The following is an 18,690-nucleotide window of genomic DNA, read 5'->3' as shown; positions in this document are numbered from 1 at the left end:
ATGGAGGCTAGTTGTCAAGGCTGTCTGAACTTCTTCAGATTGAAGCTTCACTATTGTTTCTATTAGAGAGCCTGATGAAGAGAGCTCTCTACTGTCACTAGAGACTCATTCTCTCTCCCTCTTTCTCTCCCTCCCTCTTTCTTTCCTTCTCCCCCTCTCTCTCCCTTTCTCCCTCTCCCCCCCCTCTCTTTCTCCCCCCCTCTCTTCTCCCCCCCTCTCTCTCTCTCTCCCTCTCTCTCTCCCCCTCTCTCTCTCCCCCCCTCTCTCTCTCCCGCTCTCTCTCCCCCCTCTCTCTCTCTCCCCCTCTCTCTCCCCCTCTCTCTCTCTCTCTCTCTCTCTCTCTCTCTCAGGATGGATGACCCGTTCTGTCTGTCTGCCTTGAGGTCGCCCTTCTACTCCCTGCCAGGCGGGGGCGGCCTGCCCCCCATGCACCCCTCCGCCATGCACATGCACCTGCCAGGGGTGCGTTACCCTGGCGACCTCACACATCCCTCGCTGTCCGCCTTGCAGTCTGAGAGGCTCTCTGAAAGGTGAGGACAAATCTCACACACACACCAGCATGCACACACACTCACACGCACACCAGCATGCACACACACTCACACGCACACCAGCATGCACTCACACACACACACCAACATGCACACACACTCACACACACACCAGCATGCACACACAGTTACACACACATTAAGAGTGAAATATTGACTGATTGTGTATTTCAACAGGCCTGTGTTAGTAAACAAACTATATGTATCTATCTGTTTATCTATCTCTTTTCATCTTTATTTGTCTCTCTCTCTCTGTCTTCCTCTCACTCTGTCTCTTCCTATCTGTCTCTCTCCCTCCCTGTCTCTCTCTCTTTCTCTCTCTCTCTCTCCCTCCCTCTCTCTCTCTCTCTCTCTCTCTCTCTCTCTCTCTCCCAGGCTTCAGATGGAGGACGAGCTCCGGCAGAGAGAGAGAGAGCGGGAGCGAGAGAGGGAGAAAGAGAGAGAGCGCGAGGCGGAGAGAGAGAAGGAGCGCGAGAGGGAGCGAGAGAGGGAGAGAGAGAGAGAGAAGGAGCTAGAGCGGGAGAGAGAGAGGGAGCGGGAGAGAGAGAGGGAGAGAGAGAGGGAGCGAGAGAAGGAGAGGGAGATAGAGAGGCAGAAGGAGAGGGCGCAGAGGGAGAAGGACATGCAGGTGTCCAAGGCCATGGAGAGCCACTACCTGGCTGAACTCCACGCAATGAGGGCCCAGGAGGAGAGAGCCAAGCCAGAACGACTCACCCCTAACCGGGCTGGTACGGACACACACACTCCTACACACACACATCCACCAGACACTACCTCACACACTCCTACACACACACATCAACCAGACACTCCCACATACACACTCCCACATACACACTCCCACACTCACACATTCCTCCAGCCCACACACATGACACACACACATCACACACACATCACACACACACACATCCTGCACAGACTGTTCCACACACGTGCAAGGATTCCAGACCGTGTTCTCACACACACTACTTCTCTCCTCAGACAAAACCAAAGAGCCCGCCCTCCAAGTCCCTAAACCAATCCCGCCAGGCCTCCACTCTTCCCTCGGCCAATCGCATCATGCCGTCCCCGGCCTGGTCTCTGCCCACGGCCTCTACATTGGGCCCCGGCGGCGTGGGGGCGGGGCTTACGGCCGCCATGATGCTGCAGCGGACCAATGAGGAGGAGCGCTGGCTGGCGCGCCAGAGGAAGTTGCGGCAGGAGAAGGAGGATCGTCAGTACCAGGTGTCGGAGTTCCGACAGCAGGTTCTAGAACAACACCTGGACATCGGACGCCCTGGGGAGGGGGCGGAGCATAGGAGCGACACTCACAGGTAAACATGGACTCCCTCTCTCTCCCTCTCTCTCCCTCTCTCTCTCTCTCTCTCTCTCTCTCTCTCTCTCTCTCTCTCTCTCTCTCTCTCTCTCTCCTGTCTGTATCTGTCTTCTGTTTGGCCTCAATCTTGTGTCAGTCTCTTTTCTCTCGCTGTTATCTGTTATCACTCTTCTTTTCTCTGTCTCTCTTTGTTTCTATCTCTCTCTCTGTTTCTATCTCTGTCTCTCTCTCTGTTTCTCTCTCTCTGTGGTTCTCTGTCTCTCTCTGTCGCTCTCCCTGTTTTTCATTCTCTCTGTCTGTGTCTCTCTCTCTGTTTCTCTCTGTTCTACGCTGACAGACACAGATCTAGCTAACTCTCCAGTCTGACAGGAAGTGGAAGACCCTTCAGGCAGGAAGAAGAACCATGTCTGATTCATCACAACTTTCTATTTCAGTCTCAATCCAAAACACTGTCACACACACACACACTCCGGTGAGCTCAGGGAACCTGAGGATATGGTTTGTGTTGATGAGTTGATTCGGAATGCAAATCAGGGTCCTCGGGTCCTACGATTGCAGGACTATCTGATGTGGGTTTTTAAACAGGCTGCACGCAGGGCAGCTAAGTTACACAAAGGCTAATTCCCTGCTAATCCTCTCTTCCTCACAGCACATGCCCCCAGCCCTCCCTGACTTTGGTGTGTGTGTGTGTGTGTTTTTCAGTAGTGAGGTCAGGCATAATGAGTGGGGTTAATACAACCCTGCTAGAGAGGGAGAGCAACACACACACACACACACACATGTACACACACATGTACACGTACACACACACGTCTGCTATCAGTAATCCTGCTGTATAATCACCTTGCAACTGCAAGCTGGATCCTGTGAGACCACAGGCTGCAGATACCAGATAACACACACACACACACGTACACCAGGGTGCATACATAATCTGATTTGAGAGATTGGGTGTAGGTTGCCAGGTTTGCGTGTTGCCAGGTTTGCGTGTGACAGAGGAGCCAGGGGTGTTTATCTGTCCTTCTCTCCGTCTGTCTTTTCTGCAAGTCCTCTCTCTCCTTCTCTCCTTTCTCTCTCTCTCCCTCTCTCCTTTCTCTCTCTGTCTATCCTCTCTCTCTCCTTCTATCTCTGAGTCCCTCCTTCTCTAAATCCATCCACCTTTTCCGCCTCTCTCTGCCAGATCTTTCATCCTTCGCTTTGCTCTGTCTGTCTGTGTGTCTGTCTGTGTGTGTGTCTGTCTGTCTGTGTGTGTGTCTGTCTGTCTGTCTGTGTGTCTGTCAGCTAGGTGAACCGTGTCATTCCTCTCCCTACCTCTCTCTTTAAAGGCAGTTCTAGATCAAAGCAGAGGTAGGGAGAGAGAGCGGGGGGACAGAGAGAGGCAGGATGGAGAGAGAGGGCGAGAGATATAAAGAGAGGGAGAGAGATATAAAGAGAGGGAGAGAGAACCTGTGTGCTGTGGCCATATTCTCCTCTCTGCTCTGGGCTACTCTGCCTGCGACTGATAAGACTGCGACACACACACACAGGAAAAAATATGGTGGTGTGTGTGTAGGGTGGGAGAGACTGTCTCTTTGTATGTGACTATGGACTAGGCCAGGGTGTTATAGGATGGCTGTCCATATATTAACTCTCTCTTTTTTTTCTCTCTCTTTCTCTCCCTAATTCTCCCTCTTTCTCTCTCTCTCTCTCTCTCTCTCTCTCTCTCTCTCTCTCTCTCTCTCTCTCTCTCTCCTACAGACCAAATCACCATGAGTTGGGGGGCCGAGATCTCCACCCTCACCTGGGCGCCCCCCCTCCCCTGATCTCCCCCAAACCTCCCCAGCTCCCCCCGCCCCCTCCCACCACCCTGTGGAACCCAGCCGCCCTCATCGACACAGCCTCGGACTCCCGCCGAGGGCACGACCCCCCTGGGATGGGCCTGTACGACCTGGGCCGCCTCCCCCCAGGCCCCCTCAAGCTGGAGGAGGGCGGGCGGAGGGCCAGGGGGGAGAGGGACGGGGCCCCGGGGGAGAAGTACCCCCCTGTCAGGGGTCCCCCTGGCCTGCAGGAACCCAGCACCTTCCTGGCTGAGCTGGAGAAGTCCACCCATTCCTTCTTCAGCCAGCAGAGGGCGTCTCTGTCCCTGCCCAGCCAGTACGGAGAGCTGGGTGGGGGCCAGAGGAGCAGTGGGGCTGTGAAGGGGCTCCAGGGGCCTGGCAGACACAGCCAGGGGCCAGGCCCGGGGAAGGGGCCGGTGGCCAGCCAGGGGCCAGAACCCACGCTCATCTATGATGACTTCCTCCAGCAGCATCGCAGGCCCGTCAGCAAGCTGGACCTGGAGGAGAGGAGGAGGAGGGAGGCTCAGGAGAAAGGTAGCTCATCCCTGAACCACGCGTACTGTAGGGGTGTGTGTGGGTGTGTGTGTGGGGGGGATGCAAGAGTGTTCTTTGATTGAGGTCCTAGCTGTAGTGGTGCCATGGCTGACTTTCCTGTGTGTGTGCCTCTGCCTGCCTGCCTGCGTGTATGTGTGTGTGTGTGTGTGTACAGGGTACTACTATGAGCTGGACGACTCGTACGATGAGAGCGACGAGGAGGAGGTGAGAGCTCACCTGAGGAGAGTTGCGGAGCAACCGCCCCTGAAACTGGACGACTCCTCGGAGGTAGGAACACACACACACACACACTTAAACAAATAAAGTGTAGACACACACACACACACTTAGACACACACATACACATATTCACAATAAAACACCCACAAAAAAACACACGCTCTCCACGGCATGCTCACCAAACCCCCCTCTTCCTCTGCCTTCTTGGTGTCTGCAGAAGGTGGACTTCCTGGGTGTGTTTGGCCTGACTACGGTGGCCCGGAAGGACCAGCTGCTGCAGCAGAAGAGGAGGAAGAGGAGACGCATGCTGAGAGAGAGAAGCCCCTCCCCCTCGGCCGTGCAGGCCAAGCGCTCGGCCCAGGCTCCGCCCCCTCTCAGCACGCGCTTCACTCCCGAGGAGATGAACCGCGCCCCCGAACTGGAGGACAAGAAACGCTTCCTGAACATGTTCAGCCTCTCTCACGTCACCCTGCAGCAGAGGAGAGGTAACACCCTACACCCTACACACTACACCCTACACCCTTCGTACTAGTGTGTGTGCAGCAGAGGGAATCTGTCAGAGCTTGTTAGAGAGTGAGACTCCCTGACCCTTGACTCTCCCCGGCATGTTCTGACCCCTGACCAGCTGACAGCTGGGTATATGAGCTTCCAGACCTTCTCTCCACTCTGCATGGCCCACACACACACACGCACACACAGGTGGATCATGAATTATACATGACCCCGATGAGTAGACGGCAGCTGGACATTCAGAGAATCTGAACACACGCACATTCTCTCTCACACACACTCTCTCAAACACACACACACACACACACTCACAGACTTTCTCTCACACACATAGACTCACTCTCTTTTACACACACACTATCTCTCTCTCACACACACACACACACTCTCTCCTCTGGTAGGGCTCAGAGTGGCAGCAGCAGGCTTTCTATGATCCCTCTCTAATCCTGCAGATGTACCGCGTGCTGCCTGCAGATGGCAGCGTGCAGCTTCCCTCACTGACAAGAGGAGCTACAACACACACACACACACACTCACTTATGCACACACACACACACACTCACACTCTCTCTGTTCGTGGAGACAGTGCAGTGTTGATGAAGTTGAAGACAGCTATGTGGGAGTGATGTTAATGGGCTCTCTTTTCTCTCCCTCCCTCTCTCTCCCTCCCTCTCTTTCTTCCTCTCCTCTCTCTCTCGCTCTCCCCGTCCTTCTCTCTCTCTCTCTCTCTCTCTCTCTCTCTCTCTCTCTCTCTCTCTCTCTCTCTCTCCCCGTCCTTCTCTCTCTCCCTCTCTCTCTTTTTTCCTCTCTCTCTCCCTCTCGCTCTCCCCGTCCCTCTCTCTCTCTTTCAGATAATGAGAGAGTGGTGGAGCTGCTCCAGGCTATTAAACAGAAGAGCGTAACCTTGGACACCATCAGACACGCCCCCCACCCCCTGTGTAAGAGCCCTCCAGCACAGAACTCTGGTACGAAAGAGTGCACACACACACACAGACAGACACAGACATACACACACACAGATGCACACACAGACAAAGACAGACAGAGACAGATACACACAGAGAGACAAACACACAAACACACACAGACAGACAGACAGACAGACAGACACAGACATACACACACACACAGATGCACACATACAGAGACACTCACAAACACACACACATTTCCCTTTCCCCTCACTGCTGTTATCAGTGTAGCAGATGTGTGGGTGAGAGCGTGTTGATGTCTGGATGAGAACTGAACACAGTTAGGAGATACATTATAGATACCAGGATGACCCAATCATCACTGGCCATCACGCATGCTGCCAGCTTGCTCTCATCTCATTGACTCTAACCTGTGTCCATCACCACAGATCCCGCCCCAGCCCATTCCTCCAGCGAATCAGACGACCCGCTCAGTGCCAGGCCTCCCAGCCCCTCCCACCCCCGCACCGCCTCTCCCGGTGGCCCCCTGGGCCACCCCAAGCCCCCCGCCGACCCACCAAGACCAAAGGACCCCCCGGGGCCCCCCCTCCAGGACAAAACACGGCCTCCCTCCGACGGCCCCCACCCCAAGAGGAGCGCCAGCCTGCTCAACAGCCTGCGGCCCCCCCTGCAGCCCCCCCTGCAGCCCAAGGACGGCCCCCCCGCCCTGAACGGCCGGGCCAAGCCCTGGGACAGCTTCACGCCCGAGGAGTTCGCCCAGCAGTTTCATGAGTCGGTGCTGCAGTCTACCCAGAAGGCCTTGCAGAAGCACAAAGGTACTGGAGCCTTCTGCTGATTCAACACAGGGAGAGTTTGTTAGTGTTTGGTACAGGTCCACTGTTGTCGTTAGGTGTGAAGGGTTAAATGAAGTGTTGTATTACGATGTTGTCGAGGTCGTTGTTTGTTGTGGTGTGAGTCTCAGAACGGACATCCTAGCCATAAATCACCTGTAGGGGTTAGTGAGAGATTATCAAGGGCTTACGTTTGATTTGTGTGAAGATGATACTCGACACAATCCATAACTCTCCGTTCACCTATCCTGTCTCCACCTCCCTCCATCCCTCTCTCCCTCCCTCCCTCCCTCCATCCCTCTCTCCCACTCTCTCTCTCTCCCTCCTTCCTTCCCTCCATCCCTCTCCCTCCCTCCCTCCCGGCTGCTGACATCCCTCTCTCTTCCTCTCCTACTCTGTCTCTTCCTCCCTCTCTTCTCCCCCCCCCCCCAGGTGGCTCCACGGTGACCTCAGAGCCCTCCCACCTGCACGATTCCTCGTCCGTGCACTACAACATTCCAGAGCTGCAGAGCGGCCGGCCGCACGTGCACTCCCACGTGCACGCTCACGTGCACTCTCACGCGCAGGCGCACACCCACGCTCACCACCCCCACGCCCATCCCCACGGCAACACCCATCCCCACGGCAACGCCAACGGACAGCACTTTCCCCTGCCGCTCCACCAGGACGGCCCCGGCAACAGGGAGGAGCTGTCTGCCCCTGACGACTCGGAAGAGGAGGAGGAGGAGGAAGAGGAGGAGGAGGCATCAGCTCCCAGATGGCAGGGGATCGAAGCCATATTCGAAGCTTATCAGGAATACATAGAAGGTAAGCAGAGAGAGAGAGACAGAGAGAGAGAGAGACAGACAGAGAGAGAGAGACAGAGAGAGAGACAGAGAGAGAGAGAGACAGAGAGAGAGAGAGAGACAGAGACAGAGAGAGAGAGGGCTTGTTATCTCTGGCCCTGTTTATAATGGTGTGTTGGAATCTACCCAGTAGGAAAGTCTCCTTCCAGAATGAGCGTTACAGCATGTTGTGACCACCAGGGGGAGCTGTTTAGTAGGCTGTCTGTTCTGTAGTCCAGAGGAAAGGCTCAGAGCAAATATGTTCTTAAGACCGGGTGTTTATTGTTCTGTCTTGAGTAGTCAACATGAGTGTGTTTACACATACTGTGTTTACATCACACACACTCTCCTCACCTCTCTCATCTCCTCCCTCCCTCCTCTCCAGATCAAGGTGTGGAGAGGCAGGTGTTGCAGAGTCAGTGTCGGAGGCTGGAGGCTCAGCACTACAACCTCAGCCTGACTGCGGAGCAGCTGTCTCACACCATGGGGGTAAGACACGTCTACAGTCTAGCCTGTCTGTCTGTCTGCCTGTCTCTCTGCCTGTTTGTCTGACTGTCTCTCTATCTGACTGTCTCTGTCTGACTGTCTGTCTCTCTATCTGTCCGTCTCTTTGCCTGCCTGCCTGTCTGTCTGTCTCTCTATCTGTCTGTCTGTCTCTTTGCCTGCCTGCCTGCCTGCCTGCCTGCCTGTCTGTCTGACTGTCTGTCTTTCTTTCTATCTGTCTGTCTGTCTCTTTGCCTGCCTGCCTGCTTGTCTCTCTGTCTGTCTGTTGCACAATACACATATGATGTCCCATGTCCAACTGGCCCAGAGGAACAATTTTTTTAATGTAGCTTTTAATAATGTATTCTCTCTCTTTCTCTCTCTCCCACCTCCCTCTTTCTCTCCTCCCCTCTCTCCCTCCCCCTTCACCCTCTCCCCCTGCTCCCCCCCCCCCCTCCAGGAGCTGATGTCCCAGAGACAGAAGCTGGCAGTGGAGAGGGAGAAGCTGCAGGCGGAGCTGGAGCACTTCAGGAAGTGTCTGACGCTGCCGCAGACACACTGGCCCAGGGGGGGCCACTACAAGGGCTACCCCCCCAGGTGACCCCCCCAGGTGACCCCCCCAGGTGACTCCCCCCCCACACGCCTGCCCTCCCCCACTTCACTCTCCCAGCCCGCTCACTGGCCTGAACAGACACACAGAACTTATCTTCATGGCCCAGCCCAAGACTGCTTCATAGAAGGGAGGATGGAGGGAGGGAGGGAGGGCTGACCAGGACCTGGGGCATCGAGGGGCGTGGCTACTAGCCAGCAGCCCCTGCTGACCCTGCCAACGTCCGGGTTCAGAGGAAGCAATGAGCAAGAGATCATTCTGGACAAAGCTCAAAGACGGCACACACACCCCACACACACACACACCCCACACACACATACACCCCCCACACACACACACACACACCACACACACACACACACACACCCCACACACACACACACCACCCCACACACACACACACACACCCCACACACACACATACACCCCCCCCCCACACACACACACACACCCCACATACCCCCCACACACACACATACACCCCCCCCACACACACACACATACACCCCCCCCACACACACACACATACCCCACACACACACACATACACCCCCCCCCCACACACACACACATTCCCCCCCCCACACACCCCTCACACACATACCCCCACACACACACATACCCCCCCCCCCCCACACACACACACACTGCCCTTCTTTGGTCACCGTCATTCTCTCATTGCTATCCGGCCGCCCCTCCCCTCTCTGCCCCACCCATGCCCTCACAGCCACACCCACACAGACAATCCCGCAAATGAGACTGCAGCTCAAGGGTGTGGCTTAGGGACAGGGCGTCCTCCACTACCAATCAGCTGCCCCCCTTCTGGCCAATGGGGACTGAACATGCCACACTGTCCCCTTCTAGGAGCCAATGAGCTTCTCACCTGGAAATGCACTTAACGAAGAAGAGTGACTTGCTGGTACTGTGTAACAACCAAGAACAGTTCGAAATTAGGGAAGACCTTACAAAATGCACATTTTGGAAAGAATAAAGGAAAATGATTTATTTCGAAATAGAAAATTTGAGAATAAGAATTTAATAAGGCGCTTCAGCCTTGTATTGTAAATAATATGAAGACTAAAACAGAATTTTGTATGTTTTTATTACTTTAATCATTGTTCTTTTGAAAGAAAGAAAGAAAAAAAAGGCCGCCATTTTTATATATATATACATATATATATATATATGTTGATGCTTTTGGGGCGGGAAAGGAAAGGCCTTGCTTTTAGTGTTTGCTCTGCTCTGGGCCGAGGCAGCCATACTGGGAGGTGAGAGAGAAAGAGCTCCACTCCTCTCTTCTCTCCGCTCCTCTCTGCTCCTCTCCCCTGCTCTGCTCTGCTCTGCTCTGGCCCTCTGTACAGCTGGAGCCTGGTTGGTGCCCCAGACCCACCCCCCCTCCCCCAAGCCTAGCCAGGCTCATCCTTCTGGGGGAAGAGTTCGACCTGCTCCCCCTGCCTCCACCACCCTGCTCTCTGCTCCCCCCCATGTGACTGGTGCTGGTCATGTGACTGGTGCTGTGCTGGTCATGTCACTGGTGCTGTGCTGGTCATGTGACTGGTGCTGGTCATGTGACTGGTGCTGAGCTGGTCATGTGACTGGTGCTGGTCATGTCACTGGTGCTGTGCTGGTCATGTGACTGGTGCTGGTCATGTGACTGGTGCTGGTCATGTGACTGGTGCTGAGCTGGTCATGTGACTGGTGCTGGTCATGTGACTGGTGCTGGTCATGTGACTGCATGACAGCAGCGCCGCTCCAGAGCGTGTGTGGAGCCGCTAGTCTAGAGAGCTGATGACCAAACCTTCTGGAGTCTGTAACCACGACAACGGGGACCCTCCAGCATTGTTAGGCCTTTGCCATGATTGGTCAGTCATGTCTTGAAGTCATGACAACTGTAAAGGGATGTTGGCAACAATGTCACAGTTTGTTACTCGCCCAAAAGGAGGAGAGGACAGTTCCACGGCGTAACTGCTGTATGTCCTGGGTGTGGTAATGCCTCACCGGTCGCCATAAAGTAGTGCCAAAATGATCCCCTCTGCTGAATAAATCCCATATTATTCAGTTCATTTTAACCTTTCCAATTGTGTGACATAGGTGGCCAACCTTTGATATAAAAAAATAATAATTTGTAATTTTTTTGTTTGTTTTTTTTATTCACCGTTTATTTTCGTGTCAAATCAATCTGCGGAAGTTCGTTACCATTTTTCTCCACCGGAGGGCGCTCACATCCAAAGTCAATGAGCACTTTTCTTTTGCCAAGTTTGATTCCATGTCATGTAAACAACACTGTCTACGGAGCCTGCAAACTCTCCCCTCATCTCCAGACCCTGGACACCTGCAGGTGCAGAGAGCAGTGATGTCACTGCAGTGACGTCACTGCAGTGATGTCACAATGTGTTCACTCAGCAGACGCTTTAATCCAAAGCTACACCCACGTGGGGATTTTGAACCTGCAACATCTCGATTTTGAGGTCAATTGCTCTAACCGCCGAGCTGCAGGGGGGGTGTCGGTGCTGGGGTGGGCGGGAGGGAGGGGGAAGCCAACCTTGTTCACAGAGGCGAGCAGAGCCCAGAGCCCAGCCTGTCTGTCAGGTACAGGAAGTGCTACCGCCGAGGTTAGCAGCCAATGAGCTAGCAGGAGGGAGATAAGCCCCTCCCCCGGCCTGCCTACCTTATATCACCAACTCACGCACACGCAATAGCAACCGTACTCAATGGAGGATGTCTAGATGCTGTGAAATCCTGTTTTTAAAATTGTACTTGTTTGAATTCATTGTAATGTAATATATTCTTTGTTGAATGTAGTAATTAGGTATTTATGAATATATTGCTGTAATTTCAGACAAAAAAGAAAATAAAATATTTCAAAAATGTACTACAGTGTTTTTAAGTTCATCTTCATCGTAAAATAACAAAGCATGACAACTTATTTTTACCAGTTTATTTAGAAGAATCCAGAGAGGTTGATATAACAGCAGTGATGAGAGAATATCAGTTACATGTGTTATAGCGACTGAATGTATTAATTACAAGATACTAAAGGGATGTATATTTCAGTTTAAATGATTAATTTGGAGTTATACAAGTTATATATAAGTTTAAGAGAAGGCCCTTCAGCACAACTCCTACCGCTATAATGATTGTGTAATACATGAATGTTACCAGGATGAAAACCAAAAGTGATTCTACCCATCTCTATATCTCCTGCCTCCACTCCCTCCCCCTCTCTCCTGCCTCCACTCCCTCCCCCTCTCTCCTGCCTCCACTCCCTCCCCCTCTCTCCTGCCTCCACTCCCTCCCCCTCTCTCCTGCCTCCACTCCCTCCCCCTCTCTCCTGCCTCCACTCCCTCCCCCTATCTCCTGCCTCCACTCCCTCCCCCTCTCTTCTGTCCCTTCATTTACATTACATTACATTTATGCATTTAGCAGACGCTTTAATCCAAAGTGACTTCCAAGAGAGTTTTACAAAAGTGCACAGGTCACTGATCATAACAATGAGATAGCCCCAAACATTGCGAGTAGCCAAACATGAAGCATACATTGTGAAACCAAATAAGTTCCAAAGGGAATAACCATAAGAGCATGTAGTTAAACAAGTTACAATTAAACAGCAAGAACCTCAAAAAGTGCAAGAGTGTACCTGTGGAAAAAGCAAGCAACAATAATATATTTCACAGCGAGTACAATAATTTTAGGACAGTTACAACAAACCAACAAGAGCAACAAGTCTCTCAATAAGAGTCATTGTGATCCTGGAGGAAACTAACATCAGGTCCAGCCAATCATTCCTAAGTGCCGTTGTACTCCCGGAACAAGTGCGTCTTGAGCCTTTGTCCCCTCCTGAAGTGATTTACCCTCCCCCCCCCCCCCCCCCCCCCATCTCTCCTGCCCCTCCTAACCTCCTCTTCATACCTGGGCGCCTTAAACAGACGCTTTCATCCCCAGCAACATAAAAGTAGTGCACTTAGAAAGTATACCAGATAATCAAGGATCAGAAGTGCACAGTTAGAACAGTATTTTGGTGGTTGGTCAAGGCACATGTTTGTTTCACGAGGCACAGTGAAGAAATAACAACAATCAGGTAACTGAGAAAATAACAATTCTGGACAACAACTCATTCTGGAGTTATATTTTTGATAGCATCAATAATTTCAATGTCAGAAGCACATAGTACGATGCCTGTAAAAAGTATTTCTCCTCCTCGTCCTTGGATGTTTTTCCCTTTTGTTGCTTTTATACATAAAATCATGGTCCATATAATTTGGCTTTTTTGACAAGAATTTGCACAAAAAAAAGCTAATTTCATGTCAAAGCGAAAACGGATTTTTACAAACTAATGTCAATTAACTAAAAATATATAGTGTAAAATAAGTGTTTGCAGAAATATTCACCGCCTTTAAAGTGACTGACCTAATTCAACAGAGGTCAAGCTAGTTGATGCCAGCAGTGTCAAAATGAGTGAACTGGAAATCACCTGAGTGCAGTTGATGTGTGTCAAGTGATTGTAGTATAAAAACACCTGTGTCTGGGAGGTCCAGTCTCTGGTTCATCAGTAGTCCTACTACAATTGCAACATGGAGACTAAAGAACACTCAAAGCCACTCACAGAAAAGATCATCGTAAAGTATGATAAGTTGGAGTCAGTTCAGATCATGGAGTCAGTTGGCTGAGCGGTGAGGGAATCGGGCTAGTAATCCGAAGGTTGCCAGTTCGATTCCCGGTCATGCCAACTGACGTTGTGTCCTTGGGCAAGGCACTTCACCCTACTTGCCTCGGGGGAATGTCCCTGTACTTACTGTAAGTCGCTCTGGATAAGAGCGTCTGCTAAATGACTAAATGTAAAGTATAAGTCAGGAGATGGTTACAAAAAGATTTCCAACTCACTGGGCATCCCACGGAGTTCAGTTAAATCTATGGCACTCTAAATCTGCCTACAGCTGGCCGTCCTCACAAACTGAGTGACCACCGGCAAGCCGGCAAGCAGAAAACTGGTGACGGAGGCCACCAAGACACCTACGACCTCTCTGAAGGAGTTAAAAGCTTCAGTGGCTCCAATGGGAGAGACTGGACATACAACAACTGTTGCCCGGGTTCTTCACCAGTCGAAGCTGTATGGGAGAGTGGCATAGAGAAAGCTACTGTTGAAAAAAGCTCATATGAAATCTTGCCTGAAATTCGCCCAATGTCATGTGGGAGACTCCAAGGTCAATTGGAAGAAAGTTCTTTGGTCTGATGAGACAAAAACTTTGCTTTTTGGCCATCAGACTAAATGCTATGTTTGGCGAACACCAAACACTGCACATCACCACAAACACACCATCCCCACTGTGAAGCCTGGTGGTGGCAGAATCACGCTCTCAGCAGCAGGCCCTGGAAGGCTTCTAAAGGTAGAGGGGAACATGAATGCAGAACAATATCGCCAAATCCTGGAGGATAATCTGACTCAGTCTGCAAGAGAACTACGACTTGGGAGAAGATTTATTTCCAGCAAGAAAACGACCCCAAGCACACAGCAAAAGCTTTTTAGAAATGGTTCAAAGACAACAAGGTGAATGTTCTGGAGTGGCCAAGTCAAAGCCCAGATCTCAGTCCAATCAAGAATGTGTGGCTGGACAGAGCTTGAACTGTTTTACAAGGAAGAATGGAAAAACATTGCAGTGTCCAGATGTGCAGCCTGATTGAGACATGTCCACACACTCAGTGCTGTGATTGAGACCTATCCACACACTCAGTGCTGTGATTGAGACATATCCACACACTCAGTGCTGTGATTGAGACATGTCCACACTCAGTGCTGTGATTGAGACATGTCCACACTCAGTGCTGTGATTGAGACATATCCACACACTCAGTGCTGTGATTGAGACATGTCCACACACTCAGTGCTGTGATTGAGACCTATCCACACACTCAGTGCTGTGATTGAGACATATCCACACACTCAGTGCTGTGATTGAGACATGTCCACACTCAGTGCTGTGATTGAGACATATCCACACACTCAGTGCTGTGATTGAGACATGTCCACACTCAGTGCTGTGATTGAGACATGTCCACACTCAGTGCTGTGATTGAGACATGTCCACACTCAGTGCTGTGATTGAGACATATCCACACACTCAGTGCTGTGATTGAGACATATCCACACACTCAGTGCTGTGATTGAGACATGTCCACACTCAGTGCTGTGATTGAGACATGTCCACACTCAGTGCTGTGATTGAGACATATCCACACACTCAGTGCTGTGATTGAGACATGTCCACACTCAGTGCTGTGATTGAGACATGTCCACACACTCAGTGCTGTGATTGAGACATATCCACACACTCAGTGCTGTGATTGAGACATGTCCACACTCAGTGCTGTGATTGAGACATGTCCACACACTCAGTGCTGTGATTGAGACATGTCCACACTCAGTGCTGTGATTGAGACATATCCACACACTCAGTGCTGTGATTGAGACATATCCACACACTCAGTGCTGTGATTGAGACATATCCACACACTCAGTGCTGTGATTGAGACATATCCACACACTCAGTGCTGTGATTGAGACATATCCACACACTCAGTGCTGTGATTGAGACATATCCACACACTCAGTGCTGTGATTGAGACATATCCACACACTCAGTGCTGTGATTGAGACATGTCCACACACTCAGTGCTGTGATTGAGACCTATCCACACAGACTCAGGGCTGTGATTGCAGCCAAAGGTGCACCTACTAAATACTAACCTGAACGGGATGAATATTTATGCAATCATCTACTTTACCTTATTTATTTTTTTAAGTAATTGACATTAATTTGTAAAAATCCGTTTTCACTGTTTTTTGTGTGCAAATTCTTGTCCAAGCCAAATTATATTGACCATGATTTAATGTATAAAAGCAACAAAAACCTAACCTAACCCTAAAGGGGGGTGAATACTGTATATCTCTTAGTTCCTTCTTAGGTCTAGGAACCACGGTCAATCCTATCCGACCTCTTGACCTGCCTTATCTACAATAATCTACCTTTGTTTTTGATCTATGGCGAAGGAAACACATCAAGTCAAATAAAGACTGAACTGTTCTACTCTTCTGGCGGTTGTGTTAGTTCCCTTTTCTTCGTCCCAGTTTCCAGCGTGCGTCTGTATTCTCTGCATGCTTGCGCAGCTGCCTTTAACTGTTCAGCTCCTGGGCCCGTGAAGGCAAACTCAGTTTCACTACAACGTTTCTCAAATTCCTCATCGTTACAAGTAAGCAATCCCATCAAATATTTCCTAATATTATAAAAGTATCTGGGTCCCCTGGCAGGCTCATACTTCAGTTCACCGTGTGTGTATGCACTTGTGGCCCAAATGAAAGGGTTGTGATGACACTGAGTGGTCACCTCGCCTTTTTTTAATTTAATTCCTGGTGGAACAGCGGTTATTATGGGCTGGCCTCTAGGAAAGACAGCTGTAAATGGTATGTCTGACCGCTTTTTTACCTGTCTTATCAATGTGGGTGACTCCATGTTTTCAGCTTTACTACGTGTATTTATGAAGCTCTCTGGTAGTGTGTCCTCTGCCTTTGGTAGCAAAACACAGAAGTTGGGCTCTGGATAGTACGTGCCCAACGGAAAACAATCGGCTGTCAGTATTCGCACCTCTCTGTCGATCTGACTGGCAAGCTGGAATTCTTTTTCTAGAAACTCATATCCTGTTGACATGACTGTGGGTGGGATTTTATGAGTATTTACGTGAGTGTCAACTACCTGTAGATAGGAGCTGTACACCTTGTTGAAATCTACAGTATCAGCATCAACAAAACTGAAATAGACAAGGCACTCCTCATCTTTCCCTCTTAACTTTCTAACAAGCTTTTTGGTTTCTTCGCAATTTTTTAGATGTTCTCGGATTCGGCTATATGGTACAGCTTCTTTATTGTAAGGGATATTACCCCCGGGTCCCCAAGTAAAGCTTACCTTTTCAAACTTAAATTTTGCTTTCTCCTTTATTTTTTGGAGTTGTTCCAGAATACCACTGAGTTTTGGGTCATGTTTACCATTGAGACCAATAATGATGGCCACATCTTCCAGATGACCCCGGTCTTCTTCATTAAAACCTGTATCCTGCAGCAGATCCAGTAGTCTCTGACACTGTGACATGATGTTTTTCTCTGGATGTTCTTTATCTGGAACTGGGACCCACATCGGAACTTGGATCAGAAATTTGATCTTCGGGTTCTTTCATGGGGAGACAAAGAAGTTGTTGTTGTGGGTCAAAGGGTAGTAAGTGAAGTGAGGTTCGCTCTTTATCTGTTTGTTGTAGCTGAATCCAGTAAACTTGTAGTGTGGCTGCGTTGTTTACCTGTCTGTCCTGCTGGTCATGTCCCCCCTCTGCCCCAGAGGGTCCTGGCTGTTCTGATGTGGAGGGCTGGCTTGACTGGTTAGAAGGTAATTCATCTTTCCCTTTCTCTCTTCCCCTGAAGGATTGAAAAAGATCAGAAGCATGTTCAGCGCTTCCTGTTGGGACCTTTCCACAAACCAAACAACTGCCTGGTTATGATTGTGGACTGTATAAAATAAACATTTGTGAAAGATTCTCAATAGTTCTCTCACCCTGACGGGTGTTGGGAGGTGCCCCTTGCGGGGGGTTTCCCATCATCTGACTTGTTTGGGGAAATTCCAACAGACTTCAGGGATTCTGCCAGATGGCCAACATCAACATCCTCATCCTCCTCTTCGTCACCTTCTGTCTCCCTACGTTTTGGTTGACTTATGGATTTTTGTTGATCCATCGGATCTTTATGAAATATTTCTGTGAGGTTAAACCAAAGATATGAGACAGACTGTCAATATTGTTTTTGCCTCTCAGTTTAAAGAGTCTTCATCTTAAAGGTAATGAAGAAAACATGCAGACAACGGTGGATGACTCATAATGAAGTACAGACTTGCGAAATGTAAGTATTATCACATGGGGCGGCTCATTGCTGCCAGTGGAGGGGGGGGGGGGGGGGGGGGTCGTTATAACTACTTATTGTTTCGAATAACATATTTTCTCTGTATGATTACATTCTCTCTCTTTGATGCACCATTTAGTATAACCACCAACAACAACAACGTAGCCTATTGCTTTCAACTATATCAAAATGGTGTATCATACTCAATAGCCTAGTATAGTTATTAATTTGACAGTAATGATCCACGCAATGAATATCTTAAGGTTAACACCTAAAGGATGAATGAGAGAACGCCATCTCAAGTTACCTGTGTGTGCTGGGTGGTGTGAAGATGTTATTGTCGCGGTTTGGGGCGCTCCACAGAATCGTTCGCCGATATACAGGAAGAGGAAAAGTATGCAAAAAAATGGGGTTAATCGTAAAGGCCACTCCCCGTACTCGAAGATAACTGTATCTGTTTTTGGCTTGTGTTCCTGTTGCGTGACTGTGAATGGGCGATTAAGTTCCTAAAAGTCGTATTCTTGCCTTCCGCGCATTTCTATAAAGCCTTGTATAACTGAAGTGGAAGAATGTGTACTACGTTTTTTTTAATCAATTTCTCAACGTTTGAAATGATGTAAATACTTGTAAATTCCTTTGTATTGTGATTTGTGAAATATACTAAGTCTTGAAGTGTAGAATAATTCTAAGTCTCAAAATTGGTGAATGGTTTTAAGTGTCGTGAAGGGCTAGATCCTAAGTCCAAACAGACGCACTGGAACTCAAAAGTTTATTCAGACACAAACGTATCTAAACAAGTGAGTGTGTTCCCGGGAGCAGACTGGAATTTTTCTCTGGACATTCCTCTTATATATCAAAACCTTATCAGTTCTGTAATTTTGCTATTGGTACAATACAGTTTGTCACCGATGCATTATGCATTTCTCACACTATTGGTCTCTTAGGGCTTCAGATTACAGTTACATAGAAAACTCATATTTTTTAGGCTTGCTCTGGCCTTGAAAACCAGCTGCACTGGGTTGCTGAACATAGGGTCATAAATCTGTCCCATGATATCTGGGCCTTGTAGTCCAAGATATCTAAGGGTCAGATGGCTGAGCGGTTAGGGA

The 18,690-nt window shown here is 49.8% G+C and overlaps 1 protein-coding gene and 1 long non-coding RNA gene across 2 annotated transcripts; one reads left to right on the top strand and one right to left on the bottom strand.

Annotated features, from left to right (window-relative positions):
• Window positions 1-351: 351 nt before the first annotated feature.
• gse1b (Gse1 coiled-coil protein b) lies at window positions 352-8,778 on the top strand. Its single transcript, XM_067249037.1, is given in 12 exon segments — window positions 352-530; window positions 927-1,279; window positions 1,536-1,651; window positions 1,653-1,867; window positions 3,607-4,220; window positions 4,396-4,508; window positions 4,678-4,945; window positions 5,822-5,935; window positions 6,331-6,717; window positions 7,165-7,539; window positions 7,942-8,045; window positions 8,500-8,778. Coding segments are annotated over 12 exon segments (2,979 nt in total). The 3' UTR covers window positions 8,641-8,778.
• Window positions 8,779-15,597: 6,819 nt separating this feature from the next.
• Window positions 15,598-17,981, bottom strand: LOC136955598 (uncharacterized). Its single transcript, XR_010878171.1, has 4 exons — window positions 17,889-17,981; window positions 17,241-17,439; window positions 16,990-17,104; window positions 15,598-16,865 (listed from the first exon to the last, which is right to left on the bottom strand). It is a non-coding gene; the product is annotated as an uncharacterized lncRNA (long non-coding RNA).
• Between the last annotated feature and the right edge of the window lie 709 nt (window positions 17,982-18,690).

This window comes from Osmerus mordax, chromosome 13 (genome assembly GCF_038355195.1).
Source record: "Osmerus mordax isolate fOsmMor3 chromosome 13, fOsmMor3.pri, whole genome shotgun sequence".
NCBI classification, from domain to species: domain Eukaryota; kingdom Metazoa; phylum Chordata; class Actinopteri; order Osmeriformes; family Osmeridae; genus Osmerus; species Osmerus mordax.
This window is presented reverse-complemented; position numbering and strand designations above follow the sequence as displayed.